This window comes from Antechinus flavipes, chromosome 4, assembly GCF_016432865.1.
Source record: "Antechinus flavipes isolate AdamAnt ecotype Samford, QLD, Australia chromosome 4, AdamAnt_v2, whole genome shotgun sequence".
In the NCBI taxonomy this organism is placed as follows: domain Eukaryota; kingdom Metazoa; phylum Chordata; class Mammalia; order Dasyuromorphia; family Dasyuridae; genus Antechinus; species Antechinus flavipes.
In genome coordinates this window covers 39,168,176-39,191,934 of record NC_067401.1, presented here as the reverse complement: position 1 = coordinate 39,191,934, position 23,759 = coordinate 39,168,176, and the positions used below count along the sequence as shown (strand labels likewise).

Here is a 23,759-nt window from a genome sequence, read left to right as displayed (position 1 = left end):
TTTGTTTATAAATCCATTTTCCCTGGTTTTATTAAATGTTCCACTTATGTACAATTTAAAGACGAATCATTTACAGGTCTGTGCACACTGCCTCCCGGCTCCCTGGAGGGAAAGTTGCTAAAAACCTCAGGATGGACAAACAAGCGTAGCCGTGGGCAAGGTGGGCTGGTGGTGTTTTTTTTTTCCTCGTTGCTGTTATGTCAAAATGCATTTATTTCCGTTTATATCTTAAGTACATACAATAAAAAAAAAACAACCCTCAAACATGCAAATTGTAGAAAAATTCTGGTTTTTTTCCTTTTTTCCTTCTTTGAAGCTGGCAGTGAAAAATAAAAAGATACAATGTCTGTGCACACCCCAGTCTATCTTGTCTCCGGGTTGGGTTCTTCTCTCTAGCTCTAGGGAAAGTGTGGCAAGGCCACACAAAAAACAAGGGAATTGGCTATGTTTTTTTTAAATTTTTATTTTTTTGTTTTTACATTTTTAAAAAAAATTTTTAAAGGTTGACCATGGCCTGTACAACTATATCTCCTGGCTATGGTGCACACAATTCTCCTGAGCAGGCTTGGGCTTTCCTTCCTACCCTAGGACCCTCCCTCTTCCTAAGGGCACTGGCAAGATACAGACCAGCACACAGTGGGAAGGTGGAGAGGATCCCATGCCCTACTGTGTGCCTAAGCCTTCAGTTACTTTGTTTACTCCAGGCTCCCAATCTCTAGAAATAAGATGAATCTCATCAAGATAGGGGAGGAGCAGAGGGACAAGGATGGGGAAAGGGAGTCAAGTATTCACAAAAGCCAGAGCTTATTTACTTTCTGTGGAAAATTACTTTTAAAAATCCAAAAAGTATTTTGGATACTTAGAGACGGTTTCACACATTTTTAAAGCCACAATTTTAAATGTAGGATCACAGCAGAAACCAATTATCTCTGGGGAGGAAAGGAAAAAGAAGATGGAGGTGGAGATGAGTCTGGTGATTTTTTTTAAACATCTTTTTTCCCTTTTGTATATAAAAAATGTTAAGACCACAATGGAAAAAAAAAAAGATTTTTATGTATATGTGTATACACATATACATATACCAGTTTGTCAGCTACATATTTTTATCTTTTCCCATCTTCAGAAATGGTCTTACGTTAACAATGGTTAGATAGTATCATGCCCAAAGACATCAGCCGCACAATTAAAAAAAAACAAAAAACAATGATACAGTTGAGGTAAGGGGAAACCCAAAAAAAAAAAAAAATCATTCACTCATGGTGGATTTTTTTTTTTTCTTTTTCTTATGTTTCGTTGGAAAAATACCAAACACAGTGATTTTATTTTTTAAAAAAAAGTCATGAAAACCCCTCCTGCAGAAGCTGAACAGCCTCTGGCCAGCTCCTCAGCTCAGACATGATCCATTAATTTCCTTTAATTCAAAGGGAAGTATGAACCAACACAAGGGGGTGGCAAAAAAAACTTAAAAAACCAAAGTTCCCATCCCGCCTTGTACCTCATTTCCCCCCACCCCCTTGCCTACTCCTCCCCTCCCCAGGAGTCTACCCTTCAGACTTCCATCAAATCCAGATCAGCCTCTTCAAAGCCATAGAAAGACTCTGTCTCACTTTCACCTTCAAAGAGCTGGTGAAGGCTCTCAGGTTCAATTACCTCTTCAGGGGATGGTCTGGATTGGGGTGTGGAGGCTGCAGGCTCCTCCTCAGTCTGCTCCCCGCTCAGTTTCAGCTGCTCCTCCAGGGAGGTAATCAGCTCCTCCTGCATGTCAGCGTTGCGGGTAGGTGAGTTAGCAGTGCCATCGGGGCCAGGCAGGACACTGGCCACCAAGAAGGACTGCTGGACTAACTCTGGGCAGTCTGCGATGACCTCCAGCACCTCTGCCAGCCAACAAAGCACCAGCTGAAGGAGGATGTCAGAGTCACACGTGCCATCTGCCATCTCTCGGGCCTGCTCTTTCCACTTCTTGTGTATGAAGTTCTTGACAGTCCTTTTGATGCACACGTCCAAAGGCTGGATCTTGGAGCTACAACCCGCGGGCACCACGGCCGGGAGGGTGCTGTAGGAGCTGAGCATGGACAGCACCTCCTCGGACAGGTGGGTGCGATGGCAGTCCATCACCAACATGCCCTTGCTGCGCTGGCAGGCCGTGTGCTTCTGCCACACCCTCGAGGACCACAGCTCCATGATCTCATCATCGCTGTAGCCACTCTCTTTGGCCTCCAGCAGGATAGACTCTGGCACGTTGGTGGGCTGCTCCATCTGCCCCCTGTAGAAGACCAGGGTGGGAAGGACGGTGCCGTCCGCCAGGATGGACAGCACGACGTCGCACCAAGGCTCCCCGGTGCCCACTGTCTGCAGGGCGTTTTCCTTCCGATCATCGCTGCTCAGCACTTCGGCGTCCAGGAAGAGGGAGATCTCATCGATGGCCACGATCATAGAAAGAGGCAGGTCCTGGGTATGGATTTGCCGCTGCACAAACTCAATGAAGAGTCCAGCATTTTCTGCCACTTCCTTGGGTAGGGTGTGAGCCACGGCCCTCCGGGCATGAGGGGTCAGGTGGTGCCGAAGCATGAACCTCACTGCCCACTCATAGGAGATCTTGAAGCCGCCCTCCAGCGACCGCCCGATTTTGGTGGCCTTCTGGAAGAGTGTTTCCTCATTGACAGGAAGCTGCTGTTCCCGCTGTGTCAGGACCCATTCGGCCAACTTCTCCTCGGCTTCTAAACTCAGATACTTGCCCTCCAGATTCTCTCCTTGGGAGGCCTGAAAGCGCCGCAGCCAACGCCGGATACGCCGCTGTGGGTTGCGGAAATGCTCGGCTGCCTGCTCAGTATTGCAGCATAAGGCAAACAGTACCACTCGCAGCTTCTTGACCGACAGCTGTTCCTTCTTGCCGGCTCCGCTGAGGCCCCCGGCTGCTGTTGGCTCGGGGTCCGACAGAGCTAGGGCTCCTTCATCTTGCTCATCAAGACTCAGGCACTCAGCCCCCTCTCCATGCAGAAGGGATGCTGGAGTCTGGGGACAGCCAGAGGCTCCCGGAGGGAGAAGTGGAGATGATGCTGAAAGCAGCTGGGCCTGGGATACAGGTGGTTCCCCACACTCAGGGGGGGTGCCCACGGGTTTCACAGTGGAAATTTTGTTGTGGGGGAAAGCAGAAGGGTAGGTGTTTTTTATACCCCGATCATGGGCCTGGCCATGCCTGAAAGAAAAAAGAAGAGCAAAAAGAAAGTTCTTTTTTGAATAATAGAAAAAACAAGGAGAAAAGGGCCAAAATATTCAACACTGAAACAAAGATACCCAAAAAGGAATTTGGTTACCTAGAGTGGGATATCCAAGTCAGTCCTGCAGAATGAGAAGTCAAAGAAGATAGTTAAATTAAGAAAAGGAACTCTTCCCCCACTCAAGGATCAGTAACAGCTGAAGTTTTTACCTTAAACATACATACAAAGACAATATTTCCCGATTTAATGGAGCAAAAACCCCAGGCAGAAACTAAGGAGCAGACAACTGACACTAGCTAGAAATCCTGCTGCTTTCTCAGTCAGTAGGAGCTCATCATTGTATCTGATCTTTTCTTCCTCAAAAAAAAATTCCTGACAACCTTCTTGACCCTTTCCTGTTCCCTCCCCGGCTCACCTCGTGGTAGGATATTGCTGGATTGATGTGATGGATTGAAGACCAGATGTTTAGCCATGGCATCTCCCACAGAAGTAACAAAAACGCAGGAAGTACAGGCCAGTTTGATCCCACTGAGGCAGAATAAAAGGCGGCATGAGGCCACCAATAGAGAAGTTTGAGAAATGAGCTCCTCTTTTCTCATTTTTCCCAACTACACCAGATGTACCCCCAAGAAAACATGAAAGGAAATTGTCTTGGTAATGACATTATAAACATCATACCTGACAGTGGAGTTCTTAAACAAGGCCAAGTACTTGGGGCTCTTCCGTGGAACATGATTGCTGAGGCAAAAGAAAACTGACATTAACCCATCCAACTAGATACTGGCTGCTCCTCTCAGTGGTCCAAAGACTGGAGATGCTGCTTCTACCCCACCTGGCTCCAGTCACCTTCCCAATCCCTTTCTTTCTGCCAAGTTAGAAACTGAGACATGAAAGCTAACGGATGGTTTGGTTTAGAAGGAAGGTTGAAGCCTCGTGCAGGCAGCGGGGTAAGGAACAGATTTTGGAAAGCTGAGGATGCTAAGGGGGCAATGGGAAGGGCCAATGTCTGGTCACATGGCCTACTTGATCATGTGGTTGGCATATGCTCTGGAGCAGCAGGTGCTATAGCGACACAGGGAGCAGTGGACATAGGTAGGGAAATGATTGGGGAAATCAGGGATCTCAAAGCTGCACTCCAGGCACGTTTGCCGGCCCATGACACTCCTGCTAAGAGAAAGGGAGAATCTCATTAGTGCTGAATCAGAGTGAATCTCCATAGTGTTACAGGGGTTCCCCCGGAACCCCACAGAAAGGCTACCAAGCCACCCCAGTGGCTGGCAACCATTCTACCCAACCAGCCCCTAGTGGCCCAGCACTTAGTGGAAGGCGCTGACATTTTCTTGACAGCTTTCTTCTGGATGCTTCGCTGGACAGGGGGATAAAGGAAGATGGGAAGAGGGTCTGCTGGGGTAGACAGGGGGGCAGCATCTTGCAAGGCATTAGGTGGTGCATCATTTGAGGAGACAGGCAGTATTCGTGGCTGTCCTCGGGATGCCCGGATGGTCACCTGAAAGGGGGTAAAAAGAAAGTACATTTAGCCACTCTTGGTCTTCAGTGGGGAAGGAGGATGAATGTTAAGGCGCTGACACGCTCAGTTAACTTCAAGCAGCCCTGGCCCTTTACCTTGGTGCCTGGTTTCAGGCCTTCCAGCTGTTTGGGCTTGCGGAAGGTTTTGTGATGCTGAAGTTTGTGCTCTATTTTGTCCTTGGCAAACAGAAACTGCAGCCGGCATTTATTACAGTGATAGACACTCTTCTTCTGAGGAATAAGAGACATTTAAAAAAAACAAAACAAAACAAAACAAAAAAACCCCAAAGCAAAAACAAACCCTGAAGGGCCCAACCTAGAGTCATTCCCTGAGTAGAGAAAGGGCGTGAAGGCAACAGACACTTCATATACATTTATTCCAAATTGGGAATTTGGATTAACCGAGGGACAAAAAAAAGAACCCAAGGACAGCAACACCTGCTTTTCAAGAGGCGGACTCAATCAAAGGCTTGAGTCATCATCTCAGTTCTTCCTGATTCACTGAACAATACAGTATTAGGCAAATCGCTCAACACTTCAATCTCTATCTTAATAATGGGAATATTAGCTATTCCTGAACAAATTGCATAGGATCACCTGAAAGGTCCCTTTGAGGAGGGATTTTTTCCTTCACTGTATTTGTATTCCCAGTGACTAGCAAAGGGCCTGGCACCTAGAAGGCACTGAGTACATGCTTGTTGATTGATTGATCTTATTTGATTCTGACAAAGAGAGGGCTCCTACTGTTGAAGTGCATCTGAGAAAGGGAAGGAAAGGAGAAAGGGAAAGGGATAAGCATTTATATAGCACATTTATATAGTGTGCCAGGCACTATACTAAGCGCTTTATAAATATTATCACATTTGATCCTCACAACAACCCTATTGGGTAGGTGCTATTATCCCCATTTTACAGTTGAGGAAACTGAGGCAGAGGTTAAGTGACTTGCCCAGGGTCACACAGCTTTTATAAGTGTCTGGGGCTGGATCTGAACTCAGGATTTCCTGACTCCATGCCCAGCTCTCTGTGCACTATGGCTCCACTAGCTGCCTCATTAAATCGAAGCTGAGAGCTTTCCCTGCAATCCAGAGGCCCATTTGACAGGTCCTGGTGAAGAATATTCAAGCTGGCTTAGCAATCATCCTTTCTGGGGTCCCTTGATTTGCCTTTTGGGTAAGGCCCAAGGACCCAGGTGAGGTCAGATCAAGATAGTGAATATCGGGTTGCCATATCCTTCTTTTAAGTGACCAAGACTAATAACAATCTTGTCTGCTTAGTCAAACTTTGGGGAAAGTTACCTGGTGCCTCATGAAATGTTGCTGGAATGCATTGCCATTTTTGAAGACCTTCAGACAGTAGGGGCAGAGCAGATGCCGGGTATCCTCATGGATCATGCGAAAATGACCATCTACCTCTGAGTACAGGGAAGAGCGGTACTGACACACCTAATCATGGAGGGACAGGATGGAATGGCAGAGGTTAAGGGGCCAGGCCATGGCCAAGAAAGGCAGTCAAGTCTTGTCCCAATACAGATGAAACACACAACCACGTTGGGAAAAGAGGAAACTCTCTAAAGTTATTGCTACAACTGGTGACAAGAAGAGTTAAGTTTTAAAAAGTCTAGGTGGGCATCCCAGGCTGGCAGATGCACTGAAGAAAGAGAGTCAAACAGGAGAGGCAGAAGCCAATATTCTGGACCAAAAGACAGCACACATATTTCCCTCCTGGATATGAATCTTCTAAAAAAGGTAGGAAAGTTTTGGAAATGACAACTGGTCCTTATACACACCACTCACTACCCTTGTGGGTACATGCTTTAGTCCTGGGCATGAGGCAGGCCTGACTGGCTCATCCCCAGAGTGGTCGATGAGGGAGGAGTCAGGAAGTAAAACAATACCTGGCAAACGTAAGGCATCTCCCCGGGTTTGTGGGTGTCCTTCATGTGCTGGAGGAACAAGGGCTCACTCTCAAAGGCCCACTCACAAATCTTGCACTTAGCTGTAAGGGCGGGAAGCAAGAGATCAACCCAACAGTCTTCAAATCCAACACATCCTTCTCTAATGGCACCTTCATAGAAGTTCATACTAACTTTGACCAAATCCTTAGTATGTGCTAAGAAGTGGGGAAATCACCATCATGATCCCACTGATTCTCTAAGAAGTGAAAGGCAGCACAGTACCGAGGGAAGACGGCCTCAGAATTGAGAAAAGTTACGTTTGAGGCCCACCAGAACCATATCAGCTCATGCATGACCATGAGTAGATAGTTCATCCCACAGTGCCTTAAGTTATCTTCTAAGTCTGTTACTTTGGAGATGAGTAACTCATCTGCACCAGGGGAGAGAATTTCCATACTAAGTATTCCCAAAACAGATAAAATCAAAGGCCAGAACCAAAAAATAATAGTAATTAAAAGTATCCAAATATATGAATACCTACTATCTATTCAATGCATTTATTAAGTGTTTAGTCTAAAAAAACATATAGTTTTCATCACAATTAACGACTATAGTTGATAAAAGCAAAAGACAAACTTTCAACTCAAGAATTTAAATATATCAGATTACTGATGTCAGACTGGTCTCAATCTATATTCCTAAAATCTTTGTGAAGACCTCCACTTTCTTCTTACTCTCCTCTAAGCCTGCACAGTCTCCTCACTTCAACTGAATTCACCCAGATCTCAGTCACCTCCAATGGCCTCCTCTCTGTCATCATGCTCCAGGAACTCTTGGAAGCCTCCAACACTGCCCATCACTTTCCTTCCTTGGGTACTCTTTTCTCTCTAGGCCTCCACGCTCTCTTCTGGTCTGTCCTTTCTGATTATGCTCTCTCAAATCTCCTTGGCTAGATCTTCAGCTAACCATGGGTGAACTTCAAGGCTCTGTGCTCGATCTTCTCATCTTCATTGTATCATGGATTCAAGCAATACTTTTATGCAAACAATTCTGACATCTTTTTATACAGCCCTAACTTTTGAGACTTCCAATATTGCATCAGACCTGCCCTGGGTCATTTTCTTCTTCTTCTCAATTAAAATCCTTTCTGCAAGAGGCCTTCCCTAGGACACCTGAAACGCAGTGCCTTCTCTTTTTCTACAAGCAGCTAGGTAGCACTATGGATATAGCACTAGGCATAGATTGAGGAAGACCCAAGTTCAAATCCAGCCACAGACACTTATTAGCTTATTCAATCTTGAGCAAACCATTCCATCTCTGTTTGCCTCGGTTTCTTTAACTGCAAAATGATGACAATAATACCACCTACCTTCCAAAGTTGTTGTGAGGACAATATGAGAATTAATAATAATTGTAAAGTATTTAGCACAGTGACTGGCATACATAAGTATTAAATAAAATAAGTTCCTTTCCTCTGTGTTTATTTTAAGTCTATCCTACACACATCTTGTTTGTACATAGATTTTTGTATGTTGCCTTCCCCAATAGAATGGGAGCTTTTTGAGGGCAGGGACTTTTTTTAAGTGTTCAGCAGAGTACCTAGGCACATAGTAGGTGCTTAATAAATATTTGCTGATTTAATTAACTAAAAAGCAAGAATGGCAGGGTGGGAAGAATAAGAGATAGGCAATTGTTGCTTGGAAGAAACTTCCAATTATGGTTTTCTTCTACGCTATTTTCAATAAAGCAAAAATCTTGTTCAAAAGTTTAAACTAAATCAATTATCACTTCAAATGATGTAAACATGTATCCATTCTTGCTATAGAATAAATAAGCTATTAACAGTTTGAAGTAAATGAAATGCCTCTCTGTTTCCACTGGGCACTGTACAGATGATCTTCCTCAATTGGTCCCAGTGAATTCTCTTTCTTGCCCTTGGCCAGGCTGGCAGCCCTTGATTTACCAGATCAGATTTAAATTCTTCACAGTGGCATTCAGGCTGCTCTACATTTTGCAAGTACTGCTGCATCTCCCTCTCTCCCTCCATCCCCCCTCCTCTGTCTCTTCATTTGATAGTTTAATTGTGTCTACTATCCATAGAGAGAGCCAGGCACTGGAGAAGTGATTTCTCTAAGGAAGGTAGGTCTCCCTTTCTTTCCTACATGCCTCTGTATCCATGTCTCTGCACTTTTTCCCTCTTGCTCTCATTTCCCTAACTTGGAATACACGTCCTCTTACTTTTTTCCTGTTCAAATCATGCTATTTCTTCATGATCTCAGTTCCCATGTTTTGAAAACTCTGCTGTCTCTAGCCAACACTGATCTCTCCCTTTTCTGAAAATGATCTCTGCCACATAAATTGGTATGTAAACATACTGATTAATCTCATCATCTACAAAATCTTCTAATTAATTCATACAAAAAATAATTTCTTTTGACAAGATGAAATACTCCTTGAGGCTAAGATCTCTATCTTCTACTTCTTTTGTGGCCTTTCAAAACTCCAAATAATTACTAACTTTGGTGGGAATATGAATCAAAATAACTAGCAACCCCTCTACCACCAGGAGTGAAAAAATATTATCCCACCCACCTTGTTTTCCTCATGGCCTGAAACCAAGACCTTACATTACTTAGGGCCTCATACTCCAAAGGGATGAAACTTAATCCTACAAGAATGCAGGTTGTAAATGAAGAGTCTGAAGGCACTCCTCCTCTGCTGACCCATACCCAGTTGTCCTGTGACCTACGGCAACTCTTCTACTCACTGGTAGACTCGTAGGGACTGTGAACATTTTCCAGGTGGCACTGAAGCTGGAAAGGAGTGGAGAACTGGCGGTAGCAGTGCTGGCAGATGGTGTGGACATCCACCTCCCCGTTCTGCTGGTCCAGCTCCACATGGTGCTTCATGTGGTTCATGAACCTGAAAGACGGCACAAAGAAGACCAGCTAACATGGCAAGGCCCAGAAGCAGGGTCAGGGTGCAAGAGCTCCCCGCTGTCCTCCTCATTAACAGGGCAGAGTCTTTCCTCTACTGTGGAAGGAGGTTCACTGGCCTCCCTCCCTCTCCCAGGAGCTTCCTGCCGATGGAGGCTTAGCCTTCCTGCTGCAAGCTCTCCCTACTCTTTATGGACTCGGCAAAGGTAAACAATTAGTCACCATGAAACCTCAAAAGCAACATGAACTTACCGGATATTGTTTTTAAGCCTTTTCGTGCAGTGTGGGCATCGAAAGGACGTGGGCACCTTAGGAAAATTGAGGAGCTGGCTCACTTTGCCGCTGTCCCGTCCATAATAGAAGTCATCCACTAACATGATGAGCTTGCTCTGAGTGACATCACCTGAATTCTCCATGGGTTCAGGGGCCTTGGCAGGTGGCGACAGGGTAGGAGCAGGTGTAGATGGTGTGGAGGGCATGGGAGCGGTCTTCTCTGGGGATGGTGGCTTTGTTGCTGACGTGATACTGGGCTCTGAATCAAGAGGTTTTCCTTTCTTCAGGAAATCAACCAAGTCTGGGCAGCAGTACTATGGAGATAATAATCACATCAATTGTTTGTGGTCAGCATTAAAGGGAGCTAGATAGAGCCTTGTAGCTCAGATTTCAGCCCAAATTTTAGCCCAAATCTCACAAACTCCATTTAATTTTGAACAGTTTTAGGGGATCCCCTATTGGCTCTCACAGCTCAACTTCTCTTTCTTTTGTATATATTCTCTTCAAATGCCCCCTTCCCTCTCCCTCCTCCTCCCACCTACCCATTACATGTCCCTCTCTCTGCTCCCTCCTTCAGACATGAAAGGCAGGGTGGGATGAGCACCAGCCTCAGAGTTGGGAGAAATGGGCTTGGGGGGTCCTGGGTCTGAAATCATGACTTGTTCATGATTACACAACTTATCTCTCTGAGCCTCCCCTGATCTAGAAAATGGGGAGTATAAGTAACACTTGCACTATCTGCCTCACAGGGTTGTTGTGAGTAAAGCACTTTATAAGCTTTCAAGTACTACACAAATGAGTTTATTATTATTATTATTATCATTATTATTATTATCATACTTTACCCTTCCCTAAGAGTTTTTGGTGCCATAACTCCTCAATGCAGCACTTCCTGGCTTCAACCTTTCCTGGCATAAACAAAGCAAAGAATCTAAGAGCAGGAGGAGGCTCTGAGGTTATTAATGAGTCTAAGTCCAATTTAGTCAAGAACCCCTCCTACAAAGCCCCCAGCAAGTGATCATTTGGCTTCAGCTTAAAGTTCCCCAGTGAAAAGGAAATCTCTTTCCTCTCAAAGCAACCCCTTCTGCTTCTGAAGCATTCTGATGATAAGCAAGTTTTGTGTGTTGAGTCTAAAAATCCGACTCTTGGCAACTTCTGGGCTTAGATTCCACTTCAACCCTGTGGAGTAGATCAAGTCTATTCCATGAATGCTCTTTAAACATTTCAAAAAGCCCCTTAAGTCTTCTCATTCCTGGGATAAACATTTCCATTCCTCCCAGTTATTATTTGTGTAACAAGTTCTCTGATTCCCACCATCCTGACCACCCTCATCTGACCAGAATTAAGTGGTATGGTAAATGTGGCCTAGGACTGGTTTCACTGGCTTTTCTGGCTACTTTATCAACACAGCTGATTTATGTTAAGCTTGGTTCTATTTGTGGATCTTTATCACAGAAACTATTATCTCGCTACCAATTCCCCCATGTTATATCTTATATATTAGCTTAGCCATGAACAATTTATATTTTTCCAATTGTTTAGATCTGATTTTATTTGTGTGAAGGTAGACCCCCAAGAATTTTATTTTGTCTACAGTAATTTTAAATGGAATTTCTCTATCTCTTGCTGATGGGGCTTTGTCAGTTATATATATAAATGCTGATGATTTGTGTGGGTTTATTTTATATCTTAATCTTTTGAATCCAAATGTAGAATTTCACATTTATCCCTAGGAGGTTTTGTATAATTTTTTTCGGCCAACTATCCTAGTCAGCTGAGCATTTCTGCATCCTGATTACCATCCAATGTTATTAGTTTTCCTAACAAATTTCCCATCATCTAGAAATTTAATTCATTCAAGGTATCAATCAAAAAACTGAACAACTTAAGGTCAACAAAAGATTCCTGGAGTACTACACCAGAAATCTTCCTTTAATCAACTCAATAATTGGACCATTCAGTCAATTCCAAATATGCTACATTATCAACGACCCTCATCTACAAATATAGCATGAAAATACTGTGAAGTGTATTGCTATAATCTAAGTAAGTTGTATCTATGGAATTTTCCTAATCTATCAGTCTAATTATTTTATGAGAAAAAGAAACGAGATTAGTCTGAAAGGACCAGTACTTGAAGCCAAGATGGTTTTTAATGATTACTGTTTCCTTTCCTAAGTATCTGAAAATCACCCTTTAATTAAAAAAAATTTTTTTCATCCTTTAATAATATGTTATAAAATACTACTAGGATTTTGAAGCAAGTTCATTGGTTTGCAGATCCAATTTGTTTCATTTTGAAAAAGTGGTTATCTGATCTTCTCTAATCCCAAAGCATGTTTTCATTTTCCCAAGATAGTCTAAAGATCACTGTGGCTCAGTAATTTTACCTACCAATCCTTTTACCACTCTAAGATGCTGTTCATCTGGCCTGATTATATTAACTCAGTGAAGGAAGTATGATGCTGTCTGCCACACCAAAGTTGAGTTTCCAAACTGGGCAAACCATTGCTGGTTTGTTGGGATAATCTTCTCAGAGCAAAGATCACTATTCTTAAAAGAGAAAACATAGGGGCAGCTAGGTGGCGCAGTGGTTGGAGCACCAGCCCTGAAGTCAGGAGGACCTGAGCTCGAATCTGACCTCAGACACTTAACACTTCCTAGCTGTGTGACCGTGGGCAAGTCACGTAACTCCAAATGCCTTAGGGGGAAAAAAAGAGAGAGAAAAAACAGAACTGAACAAAGTGGGGCCCTGACTTATCTCTGGGAAAAAATACTAATTTAAACACTAAAGGAAAAGGAAGTATAGGAAATGTGACTTGACTGAAATATTATCTGAGAGACTTGGGTTTCCTGCGTCTTTCTCTAATATATTTTTGTGGGCTTACAATAGATTCCCTTGAGGTGATATCTTTATTTCTTCTTTAAGAGACAAAAATAAAGATATTATTCTTTTCTCTGCTTAGTTTTTACTCCCAGGTTCCCTGCTTAAAACCATCTATGGTTCTTCAAGCTGGTTCACAGTACAGAAATATCACTTACACACATGTGGCCTCTCAGAGCTTCAGTGACACGGAACTGGGAATTACAGCGTGGGCAGACTTTCCGGCCACCATCCTGGAGGTCAAATGTTGGTATTGGAGAAGTCACTGAAAATGAAAGGAAAAGCAAAGGGTAATGATTTGAGAATATTAAGTGTACTGATCTCAGGAGAGTTCTTCTTGGAGGATATGAGAACAGGGGCCAGGGAGCAGGGACCACTAAGTTGAGAGCACCTTCCTGTTGTCCTTTTTCCTTATTTCACTACACTGATCTCATGTTGAAGTTTTAAAATACCTCTACTCACCAAATCCAACTTTGAAAATCGTGTTCTTCAGTGTTCATGAAGCCATCTCTGAACTGAGCTGACTCTCATTACAGCAACCCTCCCCTCAAAGCACTGGCAAAGTTTGTGTGTTTTCTGTTTTAGCAGCTTAGAGCTGAGTCTTCATAAGTGTGGCCTATCTCCCACAACAGAATGGAAGCTTCCTGAGGGCAGGCACTGGGCCCACTGCCTCCTTTTTAATCTTCCCCGCTGGGCCTACTATAAGCGCTTACACTCATCAGATGTCCTACCAATGTTTGGACTGACTCGTGATCTTTCAGGCCAGGCTATGTACCTTTCATTGCTGATGACTCAGGTCCGCTGCTTCTCTGAGAGCTGTGGGCAGGGCTGTTGTTGGACACCACCACTGGCCCAGGGCTCTGGCCCAGGGAAGGGATGGTGTTGAGGGTATTCACCAGCTTGGCCACCTCATTGCTATTCTCACCTGTCACCCCAGGTCGCTTGACAGTGACAAAGCTGGCAATGCTCACTGCAGGCGGAGAGGGGAAGGAGGGAGCTAGGTTTGCCAGATGACAATCATCCGTTCTCCTGACCCACCCCAATCCCTGCTCGGCCACCCCCAATTCCCAAGCCTCACCTAGCTTGGGATTCGGGGCCTGGCTGGACTGGCTCGGTGGCTGTACAGCCAACTGCCCCAGCGAGGTCGGCTGCGTGGCAGTGGGAGTGGTTGAGGTGCTGGGAGTGGACTTGGTCTGCTGAGACTGGGACTGCGGGACGGTGCTGCGGATGGTGAGGGTGGCTGGGATGACCGTGGTAAAGGTGTTGGTGGTGGGCCTCACAGGCATCGTGGAGCCGGGCCTCACCTGTGTCATCTGAGAGAACACCTGAGGGACGCCAACTGTGGGTTTAACAAACTGGGTACCTGGAGCTTCAGACGAGAGAGAGAGAGAGAGAGAGAGAGAGAGAGAGAGAGAGAGAGATTGCAGCCTTCTGTCAAGCAACCCCAACACGGCCTCCCTCCCTGCCCGCTTGGAAACACGAAGGAGGAGAATTCCTCCTTCCGACTGGCTTGATGGGCTTATCATCATCACCCAAAAGAAGGCTGAGACTTAAGGAGGCAGCAGACCTGAGACCACCGGGAAGGGCTCAATTCTGGGGGGGTGGGGAGGGAGCCTTGGGAGCCTGCCAACTGCATACAGACAGAAGCTTCTCTGGTCTGCTCGGATAGCCTATGATTCAGCAGTACAAGGTGTTAAAGGGAAAAGACATAAGCAACTCTAGAATTAAGGCAGGAAGCAGGGCACAGCAGAAAAAGGGCTCAGACAGTGTGAGTGTGGATCCCAATTCTACTGCTTGCCAGCTCTGTTCTGAGCCTCAGTTAGCTGTGTGTAAAATCAAAGGGCTGGATGAGGTCATTTCCAAATCCCCTTCCAGCTCCAATACCATAATTCTGAAACTTAAAGACTATTTCAGGAAACAAAATATGGAATTCAGGGATCAAATAAATGTTCTTGGAGCACTGAAAATCTAGGAATTGATGGAAATGAATACTTGAAAAAAAAGATAAGCAGGGAAAATTCTGTTTCAGTGCCTCATGATAGGTGGTAAGAATCCAAAACAACCAAACCCCTTCTAGTCAAAAGTTGGGAATATCTTTAAAATTATGGATTTTTTAATCAATTAGATATACAATGTCAGTTAGAACATATGACAAGGTTTCTAATTAGCCTAGCACATAATGTTCATTAGCCCCAAACAGTAAAATCAAAACTTCTGTTGGATAACATTTTAGTTCAAGGGAATAAATACTTTTTTCTTACCTGGGACTAGTGTAATTGGTCTAACTGTTTGGCCTTGCTGTACATTCAACACTATTCCAACCTGATTCATTGTATTTTGTACAGGCCGAACATTCCTTACAGGAAATCCCTGCATTAAAAAAGCAAAACAAACTTTAACATGTGCATACAAATCAATATGGACCAGAGTTTGCCCAAGAAAAAGAAGTTGAATACTAGGCAAAATTTGGGTCTAAATATAATTCTTAGAATCTCTCATGTTCTGAGGTTCTGCTGATGTTGGAACTTTTAATGAATGAGGATGAATAGTTTGGGAACATCCTTAATAAACAGAGAGTTTAGACATATTACTTCAAGAAATGAAAGCCCAATTCCTGCCTTAGGAGGACCCAAGTCTAGAAGGCTCAGTCTTTAAATAGGTTGAAGCAGAGAAGGAAGGCTGAAACCAATATCAATCACAGGAACAATCATAAACCTAAAGAACTGTTTAAAAAAAACCACTTCTAGGCCATAAATCTTTGGCAGATTTCCAACTGGAAACTTAAGCAGTTTCAAGGTCCAAGGCAAAGAGAAGCTTCACTTAGTGCTCAGAGATAGGAGGGCTTTTTACCTTAGCTCACCATGTTATCAATAACAAGTATGTTCCCTTTCTACATTTACAAAAGTTTTTCCCCAAAAATATTTCCACAGGGATCCCCAAACTCATCTCAGATAACAAAAGAAGCATGAGTGGAGAAGTCTAGATGCCCAAGGATAACAAGTTTTAATCCAGATCTTGCCACTAATTTGTGTGATAGCCTCAGGAAAAACAGCAATCAGGTTCTGCAAAGCTATTTACACAATGATGGTATCAAATTAGAAAATAATAATTCTGTAAACTTGTAAAAGAAACTAGAGAAAAAATGGAGGACTTATAATTTTAGATCAATGAAATCATTTCTATGAAGATAGAAAAAATATTTTAGGATTTGTGGGTCAAGAAACAAAATCAAGGATATCTATAAACAAGAGAAAAAACAAATTTCCATAAATTTTTTGATAAATTTCAAAATATAATAGTAAAACAAGTCAACTTAATGAGAAGAATGGCATTCTTTCTTGAGGAATAACATTTCACTTAATTGGAATTCAATGTTAAATGTTCTCTATCAGCAAATTCAACTGCAAATATTAATTTATTAATATTGATATACAATGAGATTTTGTGTATTTCATCTTCGAAACTGTGTTTCCTGGGGCAGCTAGGTAGAGCAGTGAATAGAGCACCAGCCCTGAATTCAGGAGGACCTGAGTTTAAATCTGGCGTCAGACACTTAACACTTCCTAGCTCTGTGATCCTGGGCAAGTCACTTAACTCCAACTGCCTCAGCAAAAAAAAGAAAAGGAAAATATCTTTCCACAGACAAATACTCCAAATAATATTGACATCAATCCACAAGCAAATGCTTTTAACTGAGTATATTCTAATGTAGAAAACTTTTTTAGAATTCTGTTAGGTCCTTCTCTTGACCTACATGTCATTATATTGTAGATAAACTACTTCCAATCAAAGCCAAGTGAAAGCTCCTCAACTGCAATATTAAATGGATTCTGAAATATAGACTTTTTTTTTGTACCTCGCACTCAGGTCAGAAAAACAGGAAATATATCTGTTACAAATTTGAGTGAGAATGGAAATCTTGCCTTGTTTTAAATTTTGACAGCATGGAAAGTATACTACTATTACTAACAGTAATAACAACCATTACAATCAGCTTTTATAAAGCAATTACTATGTCTAGGCACTGTTCTAAGTGCTTCACAACAATCCTGAGAGGAAAGTGCTATTATTACACTCATTTTATAGGTGACTAAAGTAAGACCCACAGAGGTTGAGTGATGTGCCAAGAATCCCATAGCTAGTGGGTGAGGACAGATTTAAGGTCAGGTTTTCCTGGCTCAAGGCCTAGAATTCTACCCACTGTATTATGAAGCTGCCCTTGACAGAAATATGTGACATTACCTGTAATTCAAATAACATTAGTTGTTTTGGTATTTGTTTTACTACAGTACAAGTTTTGCTTGTAAGCACTGTTTTTGTCTTCTAATTTTAAGCTAAATTCATTAAGAAACATTATCCAGTTTGAAGGAAAAGTTAAGTTCTAGTCATCTGGTATTCAGCAATATGACTAAAGGCAGTTCTTGTTCAGAAAAATTTTGATCTTGGCCTGAGTTCAGGGCCAAAATTATGATAAAACTTTACCACTGGTAAGCAAGTTAGGATACTCAACTTCTTATTTCTAACAAAAGTTCACAGAACTGACCATGCTGTTAAGCCCGTGAGACCAAATGAAGTTCACCAGTGTCAGTACTGGTTCAATAATACATGAGAGATTCAAATATTCTTCAAACAGTACTTGCTGATGAATAATACAATAAATAATCATAGGCCTTTAAACACTTTTCATTTTCACTAGATTTGTAAATTTGTCCAGCCTTGTAAGCTTTCTTTTTGCTCCACACATATCAACACCACATCACTAAACACATCTTAGCAGATTCCATTTCAGGTTGTACGGAATTGTTTTTGAACTTCTTTGAAAATATTCTCCCTTGGGGCAGCTAGGTGGCGCAGTGGATAGAGCACCAACCCTGAAGTCAGGAGGGCCTGAGTTCTAATGTGACCTCAGATACTTAATACTTCTAACTGTGTGAGCCTGAGCAACTCACTTAACCCCAATTGCCTCAGAAAAAAAAGGAAAAAAAAAAAAAAAAAGAAATATTCTCCCTTGTCAGTTCACAAAGACAGTTTGGAAGCCAATTCTTCAGTCACCTTAGGTTCACAAAGGACTCCCTGAATAAACAACCACCGTACTGGTAACATAATAGTTAAGCAAAACTACTCAAAATCATTTTATCTTGTTTTCTAATTGACTAATGAGGTTGCTCCCAAAGTCCTCCACTTTTTTTTCAGTTCTCAAAGAAAGTTTTAATAGAATTAAACAAGTTTATTTTCTCTGGATACATTTCTTTAACTGCACTCAGACATGATTTAATTAACTCATCATAAGAGAATGGCTTTCCTTACTTGCCTGACAAATGAAACTTTGAAACTTACTTTGGCGGCAGCCTCATTTTCATTTTTTATTTTTGTCAAGAGATTCTGTTATGACGAGATATTCCATTTTAAATTTTCTAATTTTTTTCCTGACTGCTGCTTTCCTGTAAGCTGGGAATGGTAATGTTGATGGCCGCTGTATTCTTTTAGCCCAGCTACAATGTCACTGCATAATAAACACAATGCTTTGGTGTCTAATTCAATAACAAAATAATCCACCCTTATGTCTTAAAAGCATGATACTGAAAGACCACTTTTCTTGTTTTGACAAAATGGGTAGGTACTGGTAACATTAAACAAACAAAAAATACAACATCAAAATAAAATGTCAAGATACCACAACACACGTGCTACTTTTGAGTGATAACTGCATCACTGCAATTGAAACGGTACTGAGCACCAGTGCAAGTGACAAGAGCACTAAACTTGATCTCTGTTACATGTACTCAACTCTATAGCACAAAAGCAGTCACACGCAATACATAAAACTAATAAACATGGTTTGCTACCAAAAAACTTAAAAGACACTGAAATTTGAATTTCAACTTATTTTTACATCAAGAAATACTACTTTTGATTTTTTTTTCAATTTAAAAATGTGAAAATTATTTTTTAACTCATGGGTCACATAAAAACAAGTGGCAACCCAGGTTTGCTCCACGGGCCACACTTTGCTAACCCTTGCTCTAGATACTAAGGATCCAAACTGATAATATAGTCCCAAAATGGTCTAATATATTTTCCCACTCCTTTACTAAATCAAAAAAAGAATGAGGCCCCATTTACCTGTGTAGTGATGAATATGGGTTGCGAGGTCACAGGGGAATTAGTAACGTGGTTGGCATTCTGCATGACCTGGACAGGCCTCAATACTGGTTGAGTGACCATGGTGCTCAGACCTGAGGCTGGATTCTGTGTCAGGATGAGTGGTTGTCCACCTTGCTGAACCAAAGGATTGCCTGCTAAAACATTAAAGGGGGATATATAAGAAAAATATCAAACTCCTCAAGTTTCTCCATATACATCAATGTCATAGGAAATATCATGGTCTCAGATAAGTACTAAATCCTTCAAAAATCCACTAAATCCATAAAAATCCTTTAAAATCCATTAATAATAATAATACTATTTCAATTTAAATGTTCAAGTAGAGAGAAAAATCTGTTATCAAAAAAGCATAATCTAAAAAGATTCTAAAATCCCTGACAATCATAGAGCAAAATAAGAATTGGAGAGGAATCAGTGTGACATCTCTTATCTATACTTCTTATGAAAATAAATTAGTAATAACAGCTCACAATGTACCCTCTTTTCCTTTTTTCAGAGGTCAAGTATTAAATGTATGGAACACTACATATAATGTTGGATTGGTTGATATGTTGCTTAGTTTTGCTAAAACTTTTTTTCATTCTTTATTATACAGAAAACTCTCAGGAGTGGAAAAGGGAGGAATAGACTGGAAAATCTAAAACCAAAAGGCATAAATGAAAATTTAAAATAATATATAGCACTTTGAAATTTGCCAAGTGCTATAAATGACTTGGGAGTTGGTATTGTTTTATTATGTGTACTTGTATCTCCAGTTCTTATCATAAGGCCCAATACATAACAGGCATTTAATAAAGGCCTGCTGACTGATTAGTAGATCTCATCTGATTCTCAACAACTCTGTGTTAGGTGCTCTGATTATCCCAATTTTTACAGATGAGAAAACTGAATCTGCTGGAGGTTACTTGATTTGCTCAGGGACTGCACATGTAGAAGTGAGAGTCAAGATTCAAACTGAAGCTTTCTTTTATTGCCATTGTACTCTCTACTAATTGTATTGAAATCATCATTACCTTTTCTAAGGTTTCAAAACATACTCTCTCCTGCTTCTCATTCTACTTATCTGGATCCTCTTTTGCTGTATGGCTCCCCCTAATCACGTCCTCCAACCTGTTCTGAGTCCTCTTCTCCACATAGACTACTTCACTGCACAAGTTCACAGTTTCCCATGGATTTAAATATCATCTTGATGTTGTCGATTTTCAAATCTACCTGTCCTGCCTTAACCTCTCTGCTGACCTCCAATCTCCAAATACCTTTCTGACATCTCAAACTGGCTGCCTTAAATTCAACATGCTAAAAAACAAACTCCCTATCTTTGTTCCCACTGTTCTGTCAAGTTCCCAATCCTGTCACAGGTCTACCATCTTCTCAAGAGTCATCCTTGACTCTTCCACCTCTCTTTCCCCACATGTGGTTACCAAGTCCTTTTGATTTCACTTTTGTGACATTTTTTAAATATATCCCCTTCTCTCCTCTGATTCTGCCCTAAACTAACACAAGTCTCAGCATCCCACCCCTGGGCTACTGCAGTCTGTTAGTGGGTCTGCCTCAAGGATCTTTCCATTCCAGTCCATTCTCCATTCAGTCATCAGAGTGATTTTTCTAAGTGGAAGGGCTAGATGGTACCGGCCCTAAGAGTCAGGAGAACTCAAACTCCAGTGGCTCCTTATCACCACCTAACATCCTATGTATCTTTCAAAGCCTTTTATAACCCCATCTCCCAACAGTGACATCCCTCTCCATGGTATGCCTGGAAAAGACATTCTGTTTGTCACTTCTGGATATTTTCACTGCCTGTCCCCTATGACTAGAATCCTTCAGTTAACATTTATTTAGCACTTATTATATATCAGGCACTGTGCATTGTACTTATTATCTCATTCGATCCTCACAACATCCCTGAGAGGTAAGTACTGTTATTATCCCCATTTTACAGATGAGAAAACTGAGGCAAAGACAATTAAGTGATTTGCCAGAATCACACAGCTCTTAAGGCTGAAGTCATATCTTTCTGATTTTAGGCACATTGTTTCATCTCCTGGGCCAGAAGCCTTTTTAAACACCTCTGAATTTGGGGGCCTTCCCTCAGTGCTTACTTCCTCTTTGTCCTGTCCTTTGTTTGTACATAGTTGTTTCCATGCTGTCTTCCCTCATTGATTACGGGGGACAGGGATTGTCTTTTGCCTTTTTTGAATCCCTAATTCTCAGCACAGTGTTTAGCACATTATGAATGCTTATTGTCAACATGTCTGAAAACGTGGATAAGGATCACCTAGATAGCACAGTCCCATAGAGAAGACCTAGAAAACATACAAATTCTTTTCTAGAGATTTTAACTCTTGTATAAACCTAACTTCACTGAGAATTAATTTAACAGTTGGCTGATCTAACATTGGAAACCAACTATTACACAAGTCCATAAAGCCCCAAAGGAGAAAGGAGTATTCCTTTCTCTGTATTGTATCTTCAGTTTTATTTGGAGCTTAAGTTTGAACTGTCAAGAAAATGATAAGCCTCCGCGAGAGTGAAAGACAAAAGTCTTTCAAAGCACAGCAATAATAAGGCTGCCTGCTCAGTTTTTTGTTTTGTTTTGTTTTGTTAATAACAAAATAATTTTGTTAATAACATCAGGACTGACAAGCAAAATAACTTTAAAAAGACTTATACCAAGATGCATTTCTTCAAGTGCATAAGATTACAATTTCATGAATAAATAAGGTTAATTATCCAGAGAATTTTTAATGCCCTGACCTGAGAGAACAGTCTATCTATAAATGTTTTTAAAATTCTTTATTTTATAACCAGACAGGTTTGAGAAACCAGTTTGTAAGAACAGAAGGGTTCTTTAGTACCTCATTCTTCAGGAAGGTGGTAGAAATTCATCTGGAGCTTTAAGTAAAAACTTTGAGGTTGGGTTGACATAACTGGCATTGGGAATTAATGAAAAAAGCCTGGTCTGGCTAGAGAAGAGGTTTCAAGTTGAAGTGCTAAGAAAAAGGAATAGATAATCATAACAGACCAGGTAGTGTGGGGAGTGGGGACAGGGCTAGCTCAGAGGTAGTCAGGAAGACTGAGCCACACTAGTATAGAACACCTGCAGGTCCCTGAATTTCCCAGTAACCCCAGGCAACTTTAAAAAATGAGAAGCTGAGGGAAAGATTTACCTTGGTGGAGGAGTTTCCTCATTGAGAGGTGCCTAAAGAACTAAGAGCTGTGATTTTTCCTAAGATCCCTTGTTAAATTTGCTGAATGTGAATTCAGAGCTCAGGGTATGAGGTGAGAATGGCCATGAGTCTCACCACTTTTCTGAGGGTTGGTGACTGTGAGTCCAGGCATTCCGCTTCCCATTTGTAAATTTTTGAACCTGAATCTTAGTTTCCTCACCTGTGGGGTAGGAGTACCAGTGGTTTCTGATTACAGGATTGCTGGGAGGCAGCAATGGTGGCTTCACGTGGAGATCTCTGAGGGAGGTATTGTGGTATAGTGTTGGACCTAGAGTTAGGAAGATCTCAGTTCAAATGCTGCCTCTCACATTTTATATCCGTGTCATCCTGGGCAAGTTCTATAAAATGGGCCGAACAATAGAGTCCACCTCCCAGAGTTATTATGAGGACAAAAGGAAATTATATTGTACAGTGCTTTAAAAACCTTAATGTATAATATAAATACAATTACTATTGTTAATTCTTCATCTGTAAAATGAGAGTCCTAATATCGATTCCTTCTGTGATTATTTTCAGCTCTAAATCTTTGAATCTATTATCATTCCCAATAAGAGAACCTACAATCTACATATGGTCCTAAAAGATTAGGGCTTCCCCTCTGAAATTGTCACCTATTCTGTTTGAATCCTGTACGTATATACTGACTGTCTCTCCTATTAAAAATCAAGATCCTTGAAGATGGGGTACCTTTTATTAAATTAAATTTAATAAATAAAGTATTAAATTAAATGCTTAAAGACTAAGGGAGAGGAAAGGGAGGGATATGATAGAAGGAAGGAAGCCTGACAGAGGTTACAAAATGTTACACTTGTGGTCAGGAAGAACTTTGTTCAAATCCTGCACACTGATAATTATTACATATGTGACCTAATTTTAGTTTCCTCATCTCTGCATGGGGTAATAATAATCCTGACTGTAAGAAATGGATGAATATTTGGTTTCCACAGTTATGAAGATTAAATTAAAGAAATGAAATAAATTAGAAAACTGAAACCCACAAGGACATCTTGATTATTTCAAGAGTTGAGTTTATCTCCCCTTAAAAGGAGGTAAGCTCTTTGGGGGCAGCTACTGACTTATAATCAGAGGTGATGGCCTGAAATTTGAAAATAATCTTTTGTTCTCTGCCCTTAGCCCTCCTCAGTAACTTTCCTCCCTTCTAGAATGTAAACTCCTTTGGGGCAGGGACTGGCTATGTAAAGAGGATTAAAGATTCATGTCCTGTAATTTCTGTACTATCCAATTAATAGGAAAATCAGGGGAGGGACTTGTGCTTCAGGATAGGACATCAAATGCTGCCTTTGGAGTTTCAAAGATATGTCTACCCACCTAGGCATCCATTCTTGCAAGAATGTAAAATAAATCTTTCCTGCACTCATCAATGAGTCAGTGGAGTTCTTGGTAAGATATTTTGTTTCTTACACTAATCATCCCTACTTTGTTGTCTCCAATGAGACAACAAAAATATCTTAAAGGGCTCTATGTCAGTTACTCCTCCTAAAGATATCAGGAAGATCCAGGGACATTTCAATTGTAATTTTTTGACATAAAACTACAAACTTTAATATATGAATTTAGCAGATCAGTAGTAGAGTTTTGAGACTGTTCAGTAAAGAGCAGATAAGCTGACAA

At 41.5% G+C, this 23,759-nt stretch overlaps 1 protein-coding gene across 10 annotated transcripts in view; it reads right to left on the bottom strand.

Annotated features, from left to right (window-relative positions):
* POGZ (pogo transposable element derived with ZNF domain) overlaps positions 1-23,759 on the bottom strand; it is a 60,814-nt gene continuing 37,055 nt past the window's right edge. For 2 of the 10 annotated variants that reach the window (XM_051992651.1, XM_051992655.1), the window contains 16 exons: positions 18,859-19,031; positions 14,997-15,105; positions 13,814-14,104; positions 13,511-13,705; positions 12,894-13,000; positions 9,831-10,165; positions 9,410-9,564; positions 6,643-6,743; positions 6,044-6,190; positions 4,842-4,976; positions 4,553-4,725; positions 4,242-4,382; positions 3,897-3,956; positions 3,634-3,746; positions 3,315-3,339; positions 1-3,196 (listed from right to left, as the gene is read on the bottom strand). In XM_051992651.1, coding sequence (XP_051848611.1) covers positions 1,549-3,196; positions 3,315-3,339; positions 3,634-3,746; positions 3,897-3,956; positions 4,242-4,382; positions 4,553-4,725; positions 4,842-4,976; positions 6,044-6,190; positions 6,643-6,743; positions 9,410-9,564; positions 9,831-10,165; positions 12,894-13,000; positions 13,511-13,705; positions 13,814-14,104; positions 14,997-15,105; positions 18,859-19,031 — 3,908 coding nt within the window. In that variant the 3' untranslated portion in view covers positions 1-1,548. Of the gene's footprint in view, positions 3,197-3,314; positions 3,340-3,633; positions 3,747-3,896; positions 3,957-4,241; positions 4,383-4,552; positions 4,726-4,841; positions 4,977-6,043; positions 6,191-6,642; positions 6,744-9,409; positions 9,565-9,830; positions 10,166-12,893; positions 13,001-13,510; positions 13,706-13,813; positions 14,105-14,996; positions 15,106-18,072; positions 18,206-18,858; positions 19,035-22,287; positions 22,396-23,759 lie in introns of those variants that run through there. The other 8 variants (XM_051992650.1, XM_051992653.1, XM_051992646.1 and 5 more) reach the window with 7 other exon arrangements.